The sequence below is a fragment of the Neodiprion pinetum genome, chromosome 3 (assembly GCF_021155775.2).
Source record: "Neodiprion pinetum isolate iyNeoPine1 chromosome 3, iyNeoPine1.2, whole genome shotgun sequence".
In the NCBI taxonomy this organism is placed as follows: Eukaryota; Metazoa; Arthropoda; class Insecta; order Hymenoptera; family Diprionidae; genus Neodiprion; species Neodiprion pinetum.
The window spans coordinates 39,119,156-39,141,756 of record NC_060234.1 but is presented as its reverse complement, the minus strand read 5'-3'; the positions used below and the strand labels follow the sequence as shown (position 1 = coordinate 39,141,756).

The 22,601-nt window shown below is 38.9% G+C and overlaps 1 protein-coding gene across 6 annotated transcripts in view; it reads left to right on the top strand.

The window, feature by feature from the left end:
• The window catches only part of toc (toucan), a 71,841-nt gene that overhangs the window by 1,415 nt on the left and 47,825 nt on the right, over window positions 1-22,601 (top strand). For 3 of the 6 annotated variants that reach the window (XM_046618597.2, XM_046618601.2, XM_046618596.2), the window contains exons 1-3: window positions 3,038-3,058; window positions 4,084-5,890; window positions 11,237-11,734. In XM_046618597.2, the coding sequence (XP_046474553.1) occupies window positions 5,789-5,890; window positions 11,237-11,734 (600 nt within the window). In that variant the 5' untranslated portion in view covers window positions 3,038-3,058; window positions 4,084-5,788. Of the gene's footprint in view, window positions 1-3,037; window positions 3,059-4,083; window positions 5,891-11,236; window positions 11,735-22,601 lie in introns of those variants that run through there. The other 3 variants (XM_046618602.2, XM_046618598.2, XM_046618600.2) reach the window with 2 other exon arrangements.

The following is a 22,601-nucleotide window of genomic DNA, read 5'->3' as shown; positions in this document are numbered from 1 at the left end:
CAATCGATTCTTGTTTTCTACTCCTATGAATGACGCGATACAATATCAATTCATGTGATTAAAGTATCAATTATTATCATTCTTTTACTTACCAAGTACCTATTTGATACAATAAGTGAAAAATAAATGAATATTTTTACCGGAAATTGAAATATATTTTAAATGAAATTATAAATTATCGCAAACACTTCTCCGCTATTAAGACTACGTACTGAAATTTACCAAAATTTGGTTTCAAATGCAGCGTTTAAAAAAAAAAAAAAAAAAACCAAATAATCGATTAATTTTTACCGATTCAATCGAGTCGCGTTCGATCATTTTTTCGGACACGATTAACCGATGCATCGATTATTTCTAGCTCAGTGGTCATCGCTAGTGCATCAAGCTGCAGGATTAATTGCAAGTGAAATATCAGTCGAAGACAGGCTTCCGTGCGCTGCCGCTTTTATGATGCCGCGACCGTTTTCAGGTCGAAAATGACGTGCTTGACAGCGAAATGTAGAAAGCTGTCAACGGATATCTCGTTGACCTTTCGAGTGGCTTCTTGTACCTGAAAAGCAGTTTTGTCAGGTTCGAAGTACGGGTTTGAAGGTCCGAAACGGTTCTCGCTATAGTCTGTGTAATGATCGAATTGCAATTTTCTTCCATAAGACGTTTTTTTTTTTTTTTTTCTCTGTGCAAAATTATTCCTGGCTTCGAGTGGCTTATGATACGTACAGTTTACAATGTTGGTCCGTTACTTATTGATTGGTAAAATTTTTACGAGTGTTTTTACATTCATCAAATCACATTTTCATCCGCTGTTGAATATTTTTACACGGAAATGTATGTTTAACTGTGTTTCTAGAAATTGTGTGTAATATATTCACCTCAGAATTATCTGGCTTATACCGAATTACGGAATTGTATAATAAACGTAAACTGTTCTTCTCAAAATCTGGAAGTTTCGAAAGTGAATGACAACTCGTGAATCACTCTCCGAATTTCCGAAATTCCATACATTTTTATCGTTCAAAATATCCACGTTTTATATTGATCGTGAAATTTATTGTTAGAGAAACTGCAAATGCCTTAAATATGCCAGTAAGGCAAGCTGAAGTACAACAAAAATTAGTTTATATTTCAGCACTTGGTAGAAAAAGATATTTCAAATCGGAAACTAGATAAAAAAGGTTTCATTTATTACCATGTAGATTTAGTCGCGTAACAAAAAGGTTTGTAATAAAAGAGAAATAAAAAGTTGTGTGCGACTTACATCTTTGGTGAGAAAATGAAGAGCAACGTATTCATCGAAATGGAAGCCGTGAAAAAGTCGGAGGAATTCTTTTCTTGACTTTTTTTTTTTTTTTTTTATTATCATACGGCCTGTGCAAAAATACGTCCGAGTGCCATATGGCTTGACCGATTTATGATAAAATACACAGTCCGAAATCAATCGACACTCTCGCCTTCGACATCGTTTCCGAGCCTACATGCATATTAATGCCGATACTTTTTCCCATTCGAGTATTTAATTTAATTTTATTTTTTAGTTCTTTTCGTCACTCAGGTATGGCGTCCTCGAATCGTAACATAACTGTACAAATTTACGATTGTAAGCTTGCGCAGAGCTAAGGAAGTAATACCGAATCACTTTCAATTATCAGGTATGACTCAAATAGCAGTATGATCGGTCAATTAAAAGTATAATATGTGTATAAATGTATGCCGAATGATATTTCATGTCTAGGCGTTCGTCGGACGTGTTTGTACTTTTTATTTTACCTTTTAGTTCGTTGGTCGTTGTTTTTTTTTTTTTTTTGTTTTGTTTTTGTTTTTTACGTTTTCTCTCTTTCACGCTATTTTGCTTGTATTATTTTTAAATCTGTCATTCCTTTATTGCGGGAGGAAAACATCGCGCGCTGCATAATTGTGTGACGTTTCGAAGCAGAGATTGTAGTAACGCTGATTTGTTTCAGGACTGTCAGAATATGCGTTTACAACGTATGCATATGTGTAATACTTGTGCATACAAATAGCTGCTTACCTACCGGCGTTGATTCTCGTGGCGAACACCGATCTTACGTCATAGATAATTCCGCAGGCCTTGCAAACCCGGCGTCTTAAACTGAACTATCAATTAAAAATCACAGCCTCTTGCGCAATCCGCAAGCCTGAACGCGAGATCTTGAGATTTGGCAACCTGAACTATAAGCGAGTTGGGCCAGCGTTGACTAGGCTCATATAAATTAAGTAACCGTCTTAAAATCATTAAGCTTGAAGGTATCGTTGAAAATTTTTTTTTTTTTTTTTTCTTCCATTCGGACGTTTTTGCTATCGCATATTGCTCTGCAATTTTTTTTCTTCTGCGTAACCCAATTTCAGCCCGTTCAATCACACGAACTGATTGTGAGAGAGATTAATTAATCAATTTCCTACATTCATATTAATTGAGATAAATATATTTCGCTCGTAGTCACAATGCGTTTCGAGTCTAAAAAGTAATGTCGAAATTTCCAAAACTTGTAAATGCGAGAACCGAACTTGAACTTGTACCTCAAGAATTCTGTGTCTCAAATTTTTACTGCAGTATATAATAATTATCGTGTCGATACGAAATACGCGAATATAAAAATCTCGGACAAAAGTCAAAGAAGAGCGTTAAATTTTTCGGAACCATATTCTTTTCCTCATATTGTACAGGAATTTTAAATACGACAGGCCATGGAGGGACATAAATTTCATTTATTTAAAAAAAATGTTTTGAGATGGAGAGGACGAACAGCATGGGAACGTATATTTAATTATACGAATCGAACATGCTGGAATGTTGATAAGCCTCGTTTTTGCTATCAGGCACGAAGGGTTATCAATTGGAAATATTTTATCGTCCGACGATCAGGCGTCATACGATCGCTGCAGCTGATCAATTCGTTCCGCGACAACCAATAAAAGTCGATTAGGTCCATACGAGATACCCCGAGATATTTCACAGCTATTTATCCACTTTCCTTGTACTGAAACCTCGCAGTTTGTCGGTTGCCGTCGAGTGTTTATCACTTCGGCAAACACGTGCCGGGTTAGCGAAAAAATTATCTTCATTTAATATTTATTGTAGACATTTATAAGTCTTCGCTTTACTTACCACGTATCTATAATAAGAATGATTCAATTGTGTGGAAAATTTTCGTCTCTACATCGATTGATATTTTTGAATTTTTATTTTGTATTACTTTCGAAAAAATGCAAAGATATCGTCGAAAAAACCACGCCTTTTGTACGTCTTTAAAACCTCCTTTGAACCTGCTTCAAAGATTTTTGTGTGACATATTTTTGGATTCTCGTGACATCTTGGTTGCTTTTCTGCGTCATTACGCTCATTGTTGAAACAATTCTTTGAATATTTGTATTCTCATAGCATAAATTCACTGAAATGAAATTTACAAACGTATAGTAATATTACACTAAGAAAAATTTCATTTGTTGCAGTAACTAGAAAAATTCAATAAACCAGTTATCGTTAAAAAAAACTGTTTGAATATTGTTGGAATGACGAAAAACGAGGTACACGTAACCATTTTGCGTTATTGACGATCCTTTTTTGGTAATTGCAACGCAAAATCAGTTTATTCGGTTTACTCTACTTTTTTAGCTAAACAAGGCTTTAACGTCAATTTATTGTTGCACAAGCATTAAATCTTCGCAACAGTTACAAGAAAATATAGCAACAGTGATCGTAATGAGAAAGAATAGTGACAGATACTAGACTTTCCGGTGACAGCTAGAAAACTAATTTTCATTTTCTACCTAGAAATACATTTTTCGACTGTGGTAAAAAATGAAAATAGTTAAAGACTGATCGGTAAACGGAACTAAAAATTTCTCTCAGTGTACGATGCTGCTGTTACAGCCGAACTAGACGAAATTCATTCACTTAAATGCGAGTTACTTGAAGACCGGTATATTAGGTACGTGGAGTAGGGCTTAGACCGACATTGCGTGTATTTCCGTCAAGTGTGTACAACATCGCGTACAGATATGTATGTGAAGATAATTTCGTCGCTAAGTACGATCTAAATTAGCTCAATTCCCCACGTGACTCAGAGACGGAGAGAAAGAGAAAGAGGACCGACTGGAGTCGTAGCCTCCCTCCAACATCATCCGCAACCAGAAACTCCAGTGCATCGGGAGCAGCGCGGGGAAATCCGACGCTCTGACTCGGAAGACGCGATGCACGATCGCAGGATATGCAGGCGAGACCCGCGGGCTCGGTTTTCATTCACCGACTGTAATCCTAGCTGCAGGAAGTGTTAGAGTCGGACTACATTTCTCCTCGTCAGAAAACTTTATATCGTGTAAACTTTGTACGAAAATTTTTGAGAAACGTCGCGATGCGCCAAAATTTTTCCACGAAGATTCTGCAATGAATTGAAACCCCGCGGAGAAAATTCGTTGATATTTCGCACGAGATTTTGAATTCATTTACATCAGTGTTACACGGATCATGAAAAAAAATTTGATCAGAAGAATTTCACGATCAAAGAATCTAACGAATGAAAAGTATTAGATCGATTTAAAAAATTTCTTCTAACAGCACGTGAGATTTTTGTCAATTTCTCTCCACAGAGTATTGAAAACAAAAACAAAAAACACCCGTGGTTATAGAAATTTTTCTACATAGGAAATATTTCGACCGCGTGTATAATCGGCTGAAGAAGACACCGCGAGACCGAAAAAATGCAGAGTCAACATCAGCGCATAATTGGAGTATAATTCGATGAGTTTGCAGCACCAAGTCGAACGATTTCCGTTGGAGAACCGAACTGTTCGACCGCGATGTTTTTCCGAGTATCTCGTGACTTGTCCCGGGATTTTTTGCGCCGGAATATCGATCTCTGGAAGTTAGCGAGTTTTTCAGAGGAGCAAAAAGCTCATCATAAGTTGGCAGAAACGGACGTCAGCAAGGTCTCGATAATGCGACAGAGGAAATAATAACCGGCGATGGCGGATGCGCGGCAAGTGAGAAGTTTTTACATTTACGCTTGAGCGTAAACGTGATAAACGCCACGCCGCATCGAAGCAAGAGTCTCGTCAGAATCTCGCAGCCACGTTGGAAGATAGAAGAGAGAAACTGGCGACCGCCTAACGTAACCTAACCTCCAGAGTTTTCGCAGCTACGTTACCGGCGGAGCGACTTCGCCGTACGAACTTGACGACGCGGATCGACTACGGAGGCCTTCGACACGCCGAGTTCAGTCGCTTTCTTATCTGATAGGTGTGTACTCGTAACGATCGGAGGCCGTGAGTAAAACCGAAGCCGGCGATCAAGGCCTTCAGAGTCACGGAGAAGCGGCCGCTTTCCGTCTCGCTCTTACCAACGGAGGAAGACACGCGAGGAAAAGAGATCGCCGATGTCGCGTGCCCGCTTCCCTTTCTATCTACGCATATACCTAAATATCATTCCTTTCGAATGAGGTAAGAATCGCGCCCGCCGCGGCCACGTGTGACACCGCTTCTTTTATTTTCACTCGTACACCTCGGTGTCGATTTTCACCATTCGGATATTCCGATATTCACCCGGCCGGGTTCAGTGTCGCGAACTCCACCTTCTTCCATTCCCGTTTTTACTCGTTGCCCAGGCGTGCGATTCTCGTAAGACGACGTAGTACGCAGCGTAAATCGCAAAACCCGTTTCTTACGTGACAGTGCATCGCGGTTTGCTTATCCATATGCATCGCTTGTGTTTACGTGGCGAAAGCTCGTGTAGTGCCTCCACTTACACCGCCGTCGTTTGTTCAAACGCCGACGAATGAAAGCTCCGCGCTTTACTTTTCGCCACTTCGATGATGACTCGAACTTGGCAAGCTCTGCCATGAGAGGGAATTTTCAACCTTACCTGCGACGAGCTGAGGTAATTGTTTTTAATAATTGATCGATTGGTTTTTAAGTTCAGCCTGAAAGATCGGATAAGCTTTTTCCAAACTTCAAACGTAGAAATAGCCGATTTTTGCCTCCTGGTGAAATTATGAAGAAAAAACGCCACTTCTAAATCAATTACGAGCATGTTGGGAAATAACGAACCATTTTTCCACTAGAGAACAAAAACTATTATTACCCGCTAATAGGGCGAATAGCCTCCAACAGTGCCGCCCTCTACAACACGTATCGTGAATGTCTTTCACAAATATTCAGTGTTGCCAACACGTACCATAATAAAGGAATCGTACCATATATTAATGTACGTATACCATACCCCGTAGATGTACCATAATTTGACGATTTCACAATTTATTCCATAATTTGTACCGCAGTTTTGTTGTTGAGAATTAATATTTAGCTTTTTTTTCTCTTGGTGGATTGGGTGATTTTTTCATGACCTTTTTATTCAGAAGAATTAACGTACAGCATTTCATTTCAAGCTGCATACGATACATACACAACTTTATTCGTTGATTAATTTTTTTCTCCTTCAAAGAGCTGTTATGAAGAACATTCTTCGATTTTTTATTCAAATAAATATGTGTCTGAAGACAAAAAGTTATGAATAATCTTCACTCATTATCTTGTTCTTCTTTCCTAGTATGATTTATACCATGAAAATACCATGATTCACGGCCATGTATGCACCATAAAAATACCGATTCTCAGGCCCTGATTCCATAATACAATTGAACGATGTTGGCAATGCTGCAAATAGCCAGAACTTCATTGTACTCAAGCTATCACCGCCGGCAGTTAGGGGTTTTGTTTTAGTGTCCTCGCCAACTAAATTTTTTTCTCGTGCATTAGTCTCAATTATTTTTTTCCGTTAGAAAGAATGGATCAAATGACGTGTAACTCGTGCACTAGTTGCACAATATACTATTACTTGTACCCTTGCAATATGAACTGCTGAAAAAATTTCGGCTTTTTAGAATAGTCTGGGGTTGTTTTTTTTTTTTGACGAAACTTCTATAAGCTTTGTATATAATATTGCTGTATATATCATTGTTTCGAGGGACGAGATAAATCACCGTGATATTTGTAATAAGATACACCAACATCAAAGGGATTCAAGGTACTTTGACAGAATATAGCTATGAAATACATCGTAGTAATTTTTATTTTCTACTCGACATATTAACCTCTAGTTGATGTTTATAAGAAAATGTTTGAGGAAGTTTTAGCAAAAATTAGCAGCATTTTCACTTCCCGCGGTGTTTGCATTTGCGACGTTTGACGCGAGCGTTTTATCAACTTCGTTTCTCTTTATTTTTATCTCTTTAATTTCCTTGCGGTCCAGCGCGGCGTAATCGATGGATTCGGTGTTACGTGGGGGTCGATTGAAATTGCCTCGCACGTCAGGCGAGGGAAATGGGCGGAAATTACAAACCGGATTACTGGAGCCGTTGGGAAGAGACCGCGCAGTCTGCGGCCTGTCTGCAGGCTCGTTTCCCCCCCCCCTGAAAAACAACTAATAATCGAAACTAGGTACCGCGATTCGCTGTCAAAGTATTACCCAAGTACGAAGAGTCACTTCGGCATACATAAATCCTTTCGTTTCCGCATCTCATTTTCCATCGGCAATCGTACAACTTGAAGCAATCCCAATTATCCTCGATTTTCTCGAACGAAACTAGATTCGCTGTTTTCACTGACCAGATAATGAAATTTTCTTTGGGAAGGGTACGAATTTAGTTGCACGATTGCAGACGAGAAAAAGGACGCGATTTTAAAGGATGTTTGTCGGATTCCTCGAGCTTTTAACATAATTTTCACTTTCATCTTACACCTTTCTGTCTTGACGCTTCAAAATATTTGGCATAAGCGTTGAACAGTTCGCTTTAATTTTACACAAACACAATTGCAATTCGTTATCCTTCACTTTTTACTTTGAACTGTATATGGCGACACATTTCTTGAGCACTTACATTGCCACTTTCGTGTGTCATCAAGCGCGCGTGCAGAGGTTTCGGATTAATCACGCTCCTCCTGGAATTGTGCTCTTTAATCCATGTTTTACTTTCTGAAACCTCTAAAACCGTCCCTGAGTCCTAGGGCGTAGCTCTTACCCCGAAATGTGATATCATCCTTCCGGGACCTCTTTTCTCTTTGTATTACTCCACGCGCACGCAACAATCCGACGGTTGCGCTGCCTTTTTCGGACCTGCAGTACAGTACAATGAAATAGGTTTACTCAAACTTGCGGGTACGGAAGTACCTACGACCTACGTCATACCTTCGTATTACGATAAAAGTGGGTAAGGAGTCCCACGCAAAATGTGTATTCGAGTTAATTATATAACGCGTTTCGTCTTGTGCGAGATTTCGCGATTAACTATAACATCCTTACACGAGTAATTACACTCTTTCGTTTTGCAAGTATGAATTGTACTACAGGAAGTAGAATGGACATATTCTTTTTTGCCCAAGTCGCTTAGTCGTAGCCACAGAATTATAGATGTTCGAGTTTTGCGCTTATTAACTCGTTTAATTAAACGAACAATCATGATATACTCAATTTTTCTTTTTCTTTTTTTTTTTTTGAGCAGGTTTATCGGTGTGCATATGCGATAAGTTTTAAGCGGTACTTTAATTTGGAGATCCTCCTGTGAATTTAAAAACATTTCGGATCATTTAAGTATGCAGCAATTTTCAAGCTACTTAATACCTTTTACCAACTTTTGACAACTGGTAATATTAATTAAGTAATATTCTGACCCACGAATTTTGAGTGTGAAAAAGTTGAAAAAATTCCGAAACCCGACAAGAGCTCACGATTCTAAATTTTTCACCCGATGTTGTTGCATCTTTTGATTTGTTAGCTACAAAGTTCCTCGAATATCTGATATCAGAAATCATATTCTTGTATCCGCTTTGTTGTTTCCATCTTAAAAGAATTCTGATATTGGAAATGTATATAAATTTTCGACTACATTTCCAAAATTTTTCAACGGCCACGCGCTCGTTTCGCTCAAAATATTTAACGCGTCTCGCGTGAATTTCAGTAAGTTCTACCAATGCCTGAATTTCGTCAAAGTTTAAATGAAAAATAAAAAAGGAATAAAACTCGTGCATTACGAATGAAATATCTAAGGGTTGAATAATGTTGAATCTTAAAAAATGCGACAATTTCTCTGATATACCTACCCTGCTCACATACGCTTGCGCCTAGCTCCTGCGGACTAAGAGCAGTTCGTTTGCAGGTGACGAGCCGTGCAGGCAGTGAGGCGATATGAGTTATGGCGTCGTCGATCAGTAACGACCGTTTACTTTTAGCCTTCGGAGGAAAAATAAGGAAAGAAATGGACGTAGGTGAAGATTTTATTCCTTCAGTCGTTCATTTTGAGCTTTGTCGATAAAAAACGAGTTCTTTTTTTCCCCGCTAATCACTCAAATCAATGAGATCGTTCTCGATTTGACATTAATCTAATTAACAAAGTCTTGATTCAAATAGCTCGATACTGCACGAAAAAAGTAATGAATGAATCGATTGAAACGAGGGAAATCAGTTAATACTATATTCCATCGCTTAACTTTACCTCGAGTTATTTTTTTACACACGTAGTTATAGAGCTACTGTATTTTATGTGCGCGTGACAATCCGGTGAATTATATTACTAAACTTACGTCAGCATGCGATTTAGTCCGTATAAAAAGTTAAACCAATACTCGTTTGTAAAATTCCCGGAACATCAAAGTTGTCTTGATCATTTTAGACGTTTATCAGCTACTTTAATACCGGCATGTTTTTCGACGCAGCTAATTATTCCTCATTATTCGATATAGGAATAATTTACCTTTGGATGATAATGCATGCGATTGAAAGATTCCGACGCTTCATTTCAAATGCCTCTCGATTTATCGACGATGACGATTGATTTATCTCGTGCACATTGCAAGCGCCGTGTTAGTAGATTTCCTGATCAATTATTTCCCGGCTTAACACCGCAACGCTGTAATGCGATCAACAGTTGAATATTTACGGTTATACATATACCATTGAAATGTGATTATTATACGGAATTCAAAGGAATATACGTTACTCAATTGCGCACCAACTGGATAAACATTACACCGACCTAAGTTCACAAAGGCAACGAGTTTCTAGCCGTTTTTCCGTGTCGAGTAATTTTTACTCTCATCGATGCAATTGGTTCAGTGAAATTTGAATTTTTACCCAAATCATCAATCGAAAAGTTAAATATGTCGAATCGCCAACAAAATTTCTGATGCAATTTTCTCGTTATCGCGACTGAGACACATGTTTGAAAAATTCTTTGCGTTAGTCCGGTGAAGAGAGTGATTTTTATGAAAACTTATAACGCGTGCACACCTATCGCAAAGTCAAACATTGATCGTGACCTCGATCGAAATGCTCACAGTGCGAAAAACTCATGCAAAACTGATTGTGGGTCGTAACTTTATTCGTTCCGTAGTTCGGAAAAAGGGAAAGCTTTCGGTGCGGTATGATTTCCGTCCGGAAGTAAAGAAAAAAAAATATTGTGATTCCGGTAATACCGTTATTTTGCACAAAACGTGTATCCAGTATGTACGAAAAAAAAACTGATTTACCATTGGAAAGTCTTCGACTTTGTTTTTACAGGTACATTGACAAACTGTTGCTGTGAATTATATTTTCGCAAAGTACCTATACAAAAATGTTTATTCTGAGGATAAGACGAATTTGATTTTTCTTTGAAAAATTGTATTTAACGGTAATTAATCGATATTTACAGGATTTATAAAACATTGCTAAGACCATTTAATTATACTTCCTAAAATTGCTTGCCAATGAATTTTCAGGAGATGATATTTTAACCTTCCACATTTCTACCCATCTACGTTTTGCCTATGTGTCTGACATTTTGAAACAGTGTGAATTAGCTGTTATGGTTTTTTTGACAATTCGGTATCTTGACCTTTCTATTTTCCGATCATTCTTCACATCTCAATCCACATTCCAATAAATCTGACGATTCTGTATTTTGACATTATACATTTAGTTTTGTCTGACATCCGATCCTTTCCGCCTTTCTCCGTTTCAGATTTGAAAAAACCATATCATCGCCTCTTCAAAAATCCTTTACTTTCAGCCTCCATCCTTCGGTCCGTCCAATCTTCGACCCAGGCCGATTCCCTTCGAAAAATCATGAAAAAAAAAGGCCAAACCAATTGTACAAAATGCTGTAAATATTAGCTCCCAGTTCCGCGTTGCCGATCCTAGCTTGCTAACGCGTTACACACAACAAAGCAGTGATATCGCTGGTGTTTGCAGATGGGCTCGCGCAGCGTTCCCGGTGCTGGCGTCGCTGGAGTATTGATCAACGAGGGCAGCGGCGATGGAGGCGGCGTCGTCGTCGTCGGCGGGGGTGGAGGTGGAGGCGGCGTCGCGAGGAGGGTCGGCGCCATGGCGGCAGTACGAGGTCGGACCTTGCCGAGGACGGGGCAGAGAGCTGCGCTTAACGGAACCATCACGGTATCGAAACGGCCCCCGGCGGCGGTGGCGGCGGTGAATTCCGCCGCAGAAATCAGCCATCCGAAGACGATCAGAGCACCCGGAAGTCTCGCGCTGCCTCCGATTAACGGGGGGAAAAATCCACCCTCGAGGAAAAGCCCAGGAAAACCGCGAGAGGGAGCCGACAAGGAAAACGCAGCGGGAGCCGGTCCGAAAGCTCGGTCCTCAAAAAGGCCCCGCGAAAACGAAGGGAATGGAAATGCAGGGACCGGTTTGGCCCTCCGACCGCCGAGAGTGATCGCCTCGAAGATGGCCAAGGTGAGGATTACCTTTGTTTGTTTGTTTGTTGTTTTTTCACACGAATTTGTGCCAACTTTTTGCGCTATCGACTTTTTATGCTTCTTGTTTGTTCGTTTCTTTTATTTCAACAATTTTAAACAAGGCCTCCGTAAGTATGTATCAAACAACAGGGACGAACGTATTTTGTCTCGTTTCATTTTACAAAACCTTTTTTCATTCGGGTGAAACGGTACTTTGGTACTCTTGGGGCTGCATGGGTGCTACGCCTTCGATTACCGAAGAAGTAGATTGTGTTTGGTGATTTTTTTTTTTTTTTTTCTACCACTTTTATTATCATTATCTAAGGCTGTCCAATTAGGCTTACGTGAACTGTTTTATTATGTATTTTGATAAAAGTTTACGGAGTATCATTCTACATACGTGGTGGTGGTGGTGGTAAAATTTAATTCACAAATGTCGTTGAATATGTAATCGACGAGGTTGTCGTACTTGCTTCGCGCATGGTCGGAATAAAATGGACGTGATAATTTGAAAATTTTCACTTGTTTTAGAATTCGAATAGCCTCTCGAGGATTTCAATTCTCGTGATACGTTTTTATTCTTTCTCTCTTATTATCGATGTCACATTTATGCCGGATAATTAACGTTTCTCGTTCACAAATGCCGTAATTTGAATATTTGTTTAGTTGAAATTTTGTATTCGCCTGGTGAGAGAATTAGGGAAAATCCATTTTTATAGGTATACACCGGGTTATTTTATCCGCATCCTCTGTATTCGCCGACTCGCAAGAGTTTGAGGGTGAAAGGGTGTGTTTTACTTTGGGCTCTCCCTTCTTTTCTAACATCGCCCTGTGCAGAGTACCGAATGAGACGTAGGGCTTGGATTCTTGATTCAAGATTGTTCGGGGAGATGTTCGTTTTTCGATTAACTTCTTATCTCCTCGAATCAATGGGAATTAAATTTCTTTCGCAGAATTTTCTATTCTCTTGAAAATGTTCAAATACAATTTTCCAAAATACGCGTAACTATTATTCGCTATAAGTACAATTGATTCATATTTTAAGTACGATATTTCTTTAAACCGTTGTAACTGAAATAGTCGAACGAAAATAGACTCGTCGGTGAAATGAATTACAGACTGAATTAACAATAAAATGGCGAGTAGTAGAAAATCGTGTTTAGATGTTGGGATCCCTAGCTGAGTTTAGATGTAATTACATAAGTGTATACTTACACACATTTATAGAACTACGTTCTACATACATGTAAACACGATACGCCGCTTGCAATTAGAATCATTGTCAAACATTGCGTTGGTTCGTTGAGTGGGCGTAAAAGTATTTCAAGGTATGTTTTCTGGACTTAGATCAGCGATTCATCACGGTGTAGAATAACTGCTTATAAATTTTTTCCTTACTCAATCTCCGTCATATTTTTCCCTCGTATTTTTCTGTACCGCGCATATACTTAACTGGATTAGCCGTAATGGCCGAAGAGAGAAAATTACCTCGGTGGTAGGAAATGGAAGTAATTTGCCCTCATTGAGTCGAGATATTTAAAGGAGGAAGAAAAAAAAAAAAACATGTTCAAACGCGAAATTCAAAGCTCGCGTCTTCGGATATAATTTCTCTGAAAACTGCACAGCTCTATGATTCCAATCCACGGATGTACCTTCGTCATAGATATTCATTGCATTATACGGTCGTTAAGCATGATTCGAACACTTGAGAATGCACCTTACACTCACACACACACTCGCAAACTACTCAACTTTCGTTCAATTACTTTATTAATTTTAATGTACAACCACTTGATGTGCGCTATCGTCTGGATTTAATTTTAGGGCTAGGTATGCCCCTCTAATACGAATCCACTCACCCACGATTTTGAGCTATTAAAATTTGGCTCTAATAAAATCTTAAATAAACAAACACCACTCAAAAGACCGGAGCCCTGTATATGTATCATAATTTATAAACGTACTCTCGTTTCGTTTTATCATAACGACAGCTATAGCGAGCTTAATTCTGGCGAATGAAACGTGAAGTTTTTTACTCGTGCCTACATCTGCGTCTGTGTAATGCGTGTAGAAATGCAGAAACGAACGTGTATAAGAGGCGCATTATGTGAAATGGGCGGTTGCTGCAACCTGTAAAAACGGTTGTCTGTTAAATTCCCTGCGTCCGTTTACATCTGACGTGCTTATTACAGGCATCGTTATCATAATCGTTACTATATTATTACTACCACACAATTCCGTTATGGATTATAAACGTATAGCATTATAGCACCGCGGAAAATCGAATCTTTTCATTTTATACCGGTGAAACGCCAATTGGCGAGATGAGAAAAAAAAATTAACATCTTAAAAAAACGGTAAAAATTTATAAGATTTATCAACGTGGGTGAGAGAAAAATTCTGCGGGTCCCCGTTGCTTTACGCATGTGTTACATGTATATTAATATTATGTATGTTAGACGCGGCTTGTGTAGGTAATCCAGTCCCGTTGTTCACCTGTGTCATTCGGCGCGATAAGACCCGCTTTCATCGTCGCTTCGCGTTGATAACGCGCGGAAAGCTGGAGGAAAAAAAAAAAAGTTGAGAAAAAAAACGAGTAGTGAAAACGTGAAATAAATGTATAAATAACATCGTCTTTACGATGCGAATACACTGTGTAGTTACATTGTTCGCACTGGTTTACACGGTTAAATGACAATACCGTAATTTTCTACGCGATTAGGAACAAAAGAAAAAATTTGCATACGACGCGATATCTCAGGCATTGAAAAGAACAATTTATTGCTTGATTTAATTTGAGTGGTTAATTATTCATTCGAATTTAAGCCTCTCGATATTTTACTTCTCGAAAGTAATTCTTCTATTTAGTTATATATTATATAGTAGATCATTTTGTCAAAGAAAATTATCAATCTATTTTCAGTTTCATTTTTTATCCGCGCTGTTGACAATTTTCAGTAAAGAGACGAAAGAAAAAAAGATATAAACGCGACTTTGTTCATGGGCCGCGTTTTCTCCAGCAAGTCGGGCAATCTGATATACCGCGTAGCTAACTAGTCTCAGTCCTCGGCTGCTAAACTGTCGTCTGCTAAAATGATGTCAGGACCAACCGGGTCTGTAACTTGACAGTTTCTGCTTTGTAACCGGGGTCACGTGCCTTTGGGCTAGCATTGCGTGGCGTTTTCTAACCACGCGATACGTCGGCGAAAACCTCGTTATAAAAGAGGGAGGTCAAACCGAGTCATTTTTGCTGTTTCTTTTTTTTTTTTTTTTTCTTTGCCGTTTTTGTTTCACGGTTCCATATTACCGACGACACCGCCTCACGTATTTTCGCCCTAAATATCGTGACTCAGATTTGACCCGAAAATATTACACACTAAATCTCAATTATCGAGCAATATAGCGCCAGCTTTAAACAGAGACCTTCGAGTCAGGATCGATGGCGCTTCGTTGAACTTAACTTTTCGCCAAAATTAATTAATTAACGGACATTAGACAGAGCCGCCGAGAATTTTCTTCACTTTCGTTTATACGCGAAGTCGACTTAACGCGATTATAATCACTTATATCGATCCTCAATCCTGACCTCAACCCCCGGAAATGAAATAAACGCGTGTCGTGACACAGAATATTATTTTAACACCTTGTAAAAAATAACCTACAAACCTAAATATTTCTCATTATTCCTAAATTTTTCTTCTCAATTCGAATCGGATTTTAAACGAATTTCTACAAGCTTAAAACATTCAACTTTAAAAAAACTGCATTTTTGTTTCATGGACAAGTATCGCAATCGGAATAGCAGTTCTGTTTTCCCATCAAGCGATCGCGTTATTTCTCAAATTCCTTCGATTTACACGCATCGCGAAAAACCGTTCGTTTATTTACCCGCGATGAAGTTGGACCGCGTTTTAATCTTTGACGGTTCAAGGTTCCTCCAAGCTTCGTCTTCCGGAAAAGCTCCGCAGGAATCCGCGTCTCTGATATAATGTGTGTACGGGAAGGAAGGGAAAGCTTAATTTTAGTCGAGGCTAACTAAGCGACCTACTTGACCCGATTTGGAGTCGGGAAATGCCTCGTGGCTTGAGGCGGGTGTCGTTTGCTTGTGTCATTCTGCACACCTGCGTTGCACTTTCGTTGCAGCGAATCGCACATGCCTTCCTTCGATGCGTTACCCCGGCAGATTACGTTCTTGCCGCAGAGAGAGATCTCATCCCCTGCAGCTCGTTCTCTATCTCCGGCTTGTTTCTCTCTCTTTCCTCTCGCTCTCTTACGTAACTTCGAACTGGAGGAGCTCTCTGTCCGCATAACGAATTTCACACACGTTTGCAGGGCTCAAAGTTAGGCTAGGCTAGTTCTAGGCGAGACTATTACGTCTAAAACTAACGTGACACACATTCGACGGTCAAACTCAGGTGTTGACGCGCGATTTTAAACGAAAATACCAATTTTTAGTAACGTACACCATTTTTACACTTTTGGACAGTTTCCGAAAATTCTGCAGCACAAAGTAGATAATCAATCAATTTTATCTTTCGATGAATGATTACAATTACTTTCTATTTACTATGTGAAAAGCTTTTGGCTAAAGCTCTAAACTACTTTTTGCGGAACACTTGTCTCTAAAATATGTTTACTCGACGTGCGACTCGCGTTGTCTGGTAAAAATCTTGAAATAGAATCAGGAATCGGATGGAAAACAGAAATTTGATGGTTAATTTAACAAAATTATTAGAAGCCAATTTTTCGAAGTGCATAAAATGAAAATAAAAGCCACGTTGTTTAATAAATGTTGACTGAATAACCGGGTGTCTGTAAAATGGCAAATGCAAATTCGCGTGACGTCTCTTGCAGGGAATAGAAAAAGGCAGGTAAAAGACGGGATCTATACACGTACATATCGTTGCATGCATACCTCCGGTGCAAAATTGTAATAAATACGAGAGCGCTCGAGGTATGATTAATAGATGTTTAGCAGCCTCGAGTACCTGCCTATTCGAATTGAGGCGAAATGCGGAATTAATACCGCAATGTCAATGTACGTTTGAGCTTGAATAATTCATTGTATCAAATGCGCGAGTGTCGGCGTTGATGCGCCGAGTTGTTATATCCATCGAGCGTTTCTGTGTCAGAATTATATCCTGGAAGGCGTAATAAATTGCTTTTAAACGATTGCTTTTATCTTATAAATATATTTCTGGGAAAAATATCATAGTATATCATTATCTTCACGGTAATTATATAGACGAGAGTGTATGAAGTCAGTGGATATACGTAAGAATGTCGTTTGATTTTTCTTACAACACTTTGTTTGTATAATCAATGTAATTATCGTGTGATAATGATTGGAACGCTGTTCCTAATCTCTGCACCATGTTTTACGACGGAAATTTATGTTTTCTCTTATATTCCTCGGTCGTTAGTCAGATCCGTGACAAATATGTTCAATTCTAGAAAGCGTTCAATCAGAAAATTATGCCTATAATCTGTCTTCAAACCCGTTTTGAATATGAATTTTTTAAGAGACACGATACCACCATTTTGGTTACATTATCAAAATGAAGGAAAGAATTTTTGCCAGACCAGCAGCGCGTGTGCTAATTTTTCCAAATTTTTTTTCCTTCCTTTAGGCAGACATTTTTTTGTCGATATCACATTGAAATTCCACCGGCTTTTGTTACGAGAACCGTTTCATCGTCGCTTATAGGTGTTAATAAATAACAACTCTGCAGTTGATCCGCGAATAATGACAGCGCGTGTATTGTAAAATATGCCCATCTTATTCGCTATACACGAATGATGAATGAATGAAAGTCACTACTCGCACCCATCAGGAAAAAACTTGTACAACTTGCCCTGATGCGACGCAAATACCGTTTCCAACGAGTCGAACTTGTTGCGATCGAAACGCGGTCTATAAAAACCAGCCAGTAAAAACTAGACACCTACGCGCATAGTTTGGATCGTTTAGGTCGCTTTTACGTACTTGTGTCGGAAGCTTTGCGAGTCGGCGAAGGTTAACCATAAAAGCCTAGCATACCGAGAAGTCGTTTGATCGAATAAATACATTTTTCCAATTTTTCCTCACGATTTTCGATCATGATAAAATTAAAAAATAATTATATATATTGCTTGAAATCAAATTAAATTTTGTTTCCTCAAATTACGTCGGATTGAAACGAATTCGAAATTTGATGAAACCAGTTATTTCAGGCTCATTTTTTCCCTGCTTTAATCAGGGTCCAATTGTTTAATAAAGTAGTTAGAACATACTTGAGGATCTTCAGTTTTCTGGAAACTCAACTCTAATGAACCCGGAGTTAAAATTGTCTTCGATCATGCATTCTAGGAATGATTATGACGAAATGTGGATATCACTTATCGCTGTGAAACGGTCAGAACATATAATATGCAGGGTGAAGTGCGAATTGAAACATGAATAGGTATAAGGTATATATTATATGTGAATATCGCGTGGTTCGAGTTCTCGCGAATTAAATTGCAGATTGTTTAATACACCTATATCTATGTATGTGCGATAGTTCCAGGACTGTACAACGCATCGACTAACTTATATCCGATCAATACGCACCTGCATCGAACCCGACTCGACCGATTTCATCACTTTACACCTGCGGTACGCGTTTACTATCAAAGTACGAAACGTTTACACAGAGATTTACACGCGTTGCGTGAACGGATGGAAAAAACGAGTTGCGTAGGATACACGCATGGCAATTTTATTTCCGCACATTAGGCTAATTTTCTATTTCCTCATTTCTTGAACGAATACAAGAGAAAGTTGTGTCCCATCTTATCGAAGTCGGAACTGGAGCATGCGTGCCGAAGTTACATATTATATATATTAGGGTAGTTTTTTTTAACTATTTTTTGTTTATACGTATCCTTGAAAAGTTGGTTTTTAGCCTGAAACGAAGCCTCGTGAAATCGGAACTCGGTAGCAAAATTCTGAAAGGTGCCTCATACGGTTTGAATTTTTCAAACACTCTAACCGAAATATCTCGACAATTTATACATATTAGAAAGCTGTTGTTGGTTTCATTTTGTAGATAATCAAATGTTCTTTAAAAAGTGTCATGACTACCGCGTGAGTTTATTTGTATCGGGTTAGAACACGAGTGAGATAAAAATTTCCAAGGTAATAAGCATCTTCATTCGTTTATTCAACGTACTCAACTTTAAACGTTCATATCGAATACAAGTTGAACACTCAAGTGTACAGTAGTATTTGATTATCTACAAAATGAAACCAAAAAAAGTTTCCCACCTTGTATAATTTTCGAGATATTTCGGTTAGAGTGTTTGAAAAATTAAAACCAGATGACGCACCTTTTAGAATTTTAGAAAAACTCACTTTTCGAAGGGTACGTAAGAAAAAAAAAAATAGTTTAAGAAAAACCCACCCTAATACATGTGTAAGATACGTAACCATTGACGCATAATCGATGCACTACGCATGATGCAAACTCTTCTTTCTTCGCCCAGGAAGCTGTTTGCAATCCTGGTGGAGGGTCGCTTTTATAGGGCAATTGGTGAATCAGCCTGCAGGGTATAACGCCCTGCGGAGGATTTCTTTCGCCTAGGATCCGAGTCTCTGGGGGTTAGCGTACCTCCGCATACATGTACATATATATAAAGGCCAAGAGTTCAACGCGCATTCATCCCGCATCGGTTCGAACCAGAGGTTCTCATTGTCGGTACAATTTACCGAAAAAGGGTTCACCGCGACTGTTTTCGCGCTTGAGGAGATTGCACTGAGAGAAATTTTTAGTTCCGGTTACCGCTCGGTCCTTGAATATTCTCATTTTTTACCACAATCGAAAAATATAGTTCTAGGTAGAAAATGAAAATTAGTTTTCTAGTATCCGTTACTATTCTTTCTCATTACGATCACTGTTACTAGATTTTCTTGCAACTGTTGAGAAAATTTAATGCTTGTGCAAGAATAAATTGACGTTAAAGCGTTATTTAATTAAAAAAGTAGAGTAAGAAATGAAATTTTTCTCACTCTGACCTCCCAAAAATGTATACTTTTTATTAATTTTATTATGAGATAATCGTGAATAGAGTATTCGTCAAATGGTTATGTTCGTCGGCTACAAAAATTTCTCTCTGCGAAAATACCATAACAAAAAACACTGTAATCATAAATACTAGCTTCGATATCGATGTTTTATTTCAAATCGATTCGAAATGGTTAAAAATCGTAAAATCAGCCACCGTAGAGTGAAATCGAATTAACTTATTGGATTTTTCATAATTTTAAAGCAACTTGCAGCAAAACATCGATATCTCAGCATTTATTCATCATTCAGGTGTATAAATTTATTTTCTACTTTTGTATTTTCGAAGAGATCTTCGTAACTCAGTAATCAACGTATGATTATTTCATACATATAAAAAAAAAAAAAAATTAACAAAAAGTTTACGATTTTACGCTGTCGAACCTCCTTAAAATTTGACATCATTTTCCTTCTTCTTTCAGAGACCGAAAAAAATTCCGTACTCGTAATTTCCTCACCTTAACTATCGTACGAATCTGATATTCGGTTACACTTCCGTTTCGCTCCAATCTTTTTTCTCCGATTCCTGGATTTTCTGGGCCGCGAAATGAATTGTTCTCGACTTGTGTTTCCGGTATGAGGAGATTCGAGGCAATTTTCGCCGAGGGATTACAGGTACACGATATCTCGAATTTACGAAGCGTGCAAGCAACGGCTGGCTTATTCTTCTCCGCAGCTCCGCGATGTATTCAAAGATATTCGAATGGGTCACGAAGTATATAAGCTGACGTAACGATCACCGATGCTAGGTGATGCAGAGATAGACGTAACGCGTCTCCGTCGATGTGTATGTGTGACATGTAGTTTACGTGAGAGATCGACGCCTCACGATTACAGATCGCGATTGATAAATTTTTCCATGGAAAGAATCGCATTTATGGCCTTCGTGCCGCATCGACGACATCGTTGATTGTGTGCTTTCACGTTCAATCCACCGGTTATTCATCCGCCGATTCTTAACCGCGCAACAACTCTTCTTATATGTTGAACGTATACGCAATCGGAGGATCAGACGTTTCCTGGTCACTCAAGATCACCGTCCATGGATCATTTTTGATCATCGGTTAAGCGAGGTCAAGAACCGAAAGTCCTATGAAATATACCGTTGACCGTTTCTTGGATAAGATACTTTTAAACCCGGAGTTCGAATATCGGTGAGAAAAATCGAAAAATCTCAAAATTCAATTTCAAATCACGGTGTAATCTATTTTTCCCTGTCGTTTTCCTTCCTTTGACTGCTGGAAGACTTCGAACATTGATCAATACCTCGTTCCAGCCAATATTCGAACCTTTCATCAATTCTCTAGCAGTTTCTTTTTCCGAGGTAGGCAAAGCCGACAGAAAAATGCTGAGAAAATTTTCTTATTGCGAAAGACAGGAGACTGCTTGCTACATGGGGACAAATTTTTTCTGAATTCCAATTTCACTTTGTGAAATTCAAAAACGTCACCAACACTTGCGGCCTTATTACATCCGTCTCATTTCTCTCTTCGTTTTATGATTTCGTTTATTCTTTCTTCCTGAAAATTTATGATCGTCATTCGCTCGCGATTCAAGACCCGTGAACAAAAATGTCAGCGAAAATGTTACGACAAAGGAATGGCGCAGCGTTATTGCGTTACACAGAGACAAGAATCTTCCTTGGCTCGTTGGTTCTTTCATGAATTTCTGGACCGGAACGCCTGGCGTTGTCATTCGTGTCTGTCAAGCCGCTGGGAAGGATTCAAGCTCTCCCAAAATTCTGCAGCCCGTGGCCTCAAGATCAGTATCCGTCCGGCGTGCGTTTCGTGTCATTCGAGCATAAGGCGCCTGGTCGACTGGAATTCGTATCGACCCAGTGTCACGCACGTGTTATGACTCGTTTTCTTATCTGAAAACAAAATCTCGGAAAACCGATTTCGCCGGCTCAACGTTTCCACGATTCAACCACAGTCTTCTGCTCGTTTGCAAAGAGGACCTCTGCTGCGTTAACCCAGAAATAGTGTTCAGGTACACAAAGCAACGGATGTATCAATTTTATCCAACAATTTTCGAGTAACTTACATTTTTCGTCAATGACCAATAAATCACTCGTTATTCAAATCGGATCAAATCTCAACACGATCGGTGACTTTCTTGTACACAGTTTTCTCTTCGTTAAATTGTTTTCCAATTCTTTCTACAGCTATAACAAATTCACGATTCTAGTGAATTTTTTCAGAGGTATCACATCCTCCTTTAATTAAACAGTAATTGCATACTCAGCGTGTCATTATGTCTGAAATCGAAATTTTGAAAAAATTAGCACGCTACGATGAAGATGCGAATTTTAACGAAATCCGAAAGTAGAACTATTAGTCGCGATGACGTAGACAGCTGCCGAACCGGCTCCCTCTGGCTATGAGCTCAACATTTCGCGCGCTGTATTGATTATGATTATTGTTATGATTATGATCATTATTTTTCGTACGTCCAGCGTACGGCTTATTTCGATTACCGTGAATCGATCAATTTTCGATTTCTTGAAATTTTTTTGTGATACAAGAAGTGGAACTGCCGCTCGATGCTTCGTCGGTCCGTAGTTTCTTTTAATGATTTTATTCCGTGCTCGATCGGTATACTGAATTCCTTGTACATACCATTCCTCGGTTTTTTTCCCTTCCTTTTCTCTCTCTCATTGTCAGTTTACGGTCAGTCTCGACGCTTTATAATAACAATATGCCTGTCGACTCTGCACACCATTCTGCGATTTGCAGTTTATTAGATTAGGAGAAAGGCTTCCTCGGCTGGCCATCAATCCGG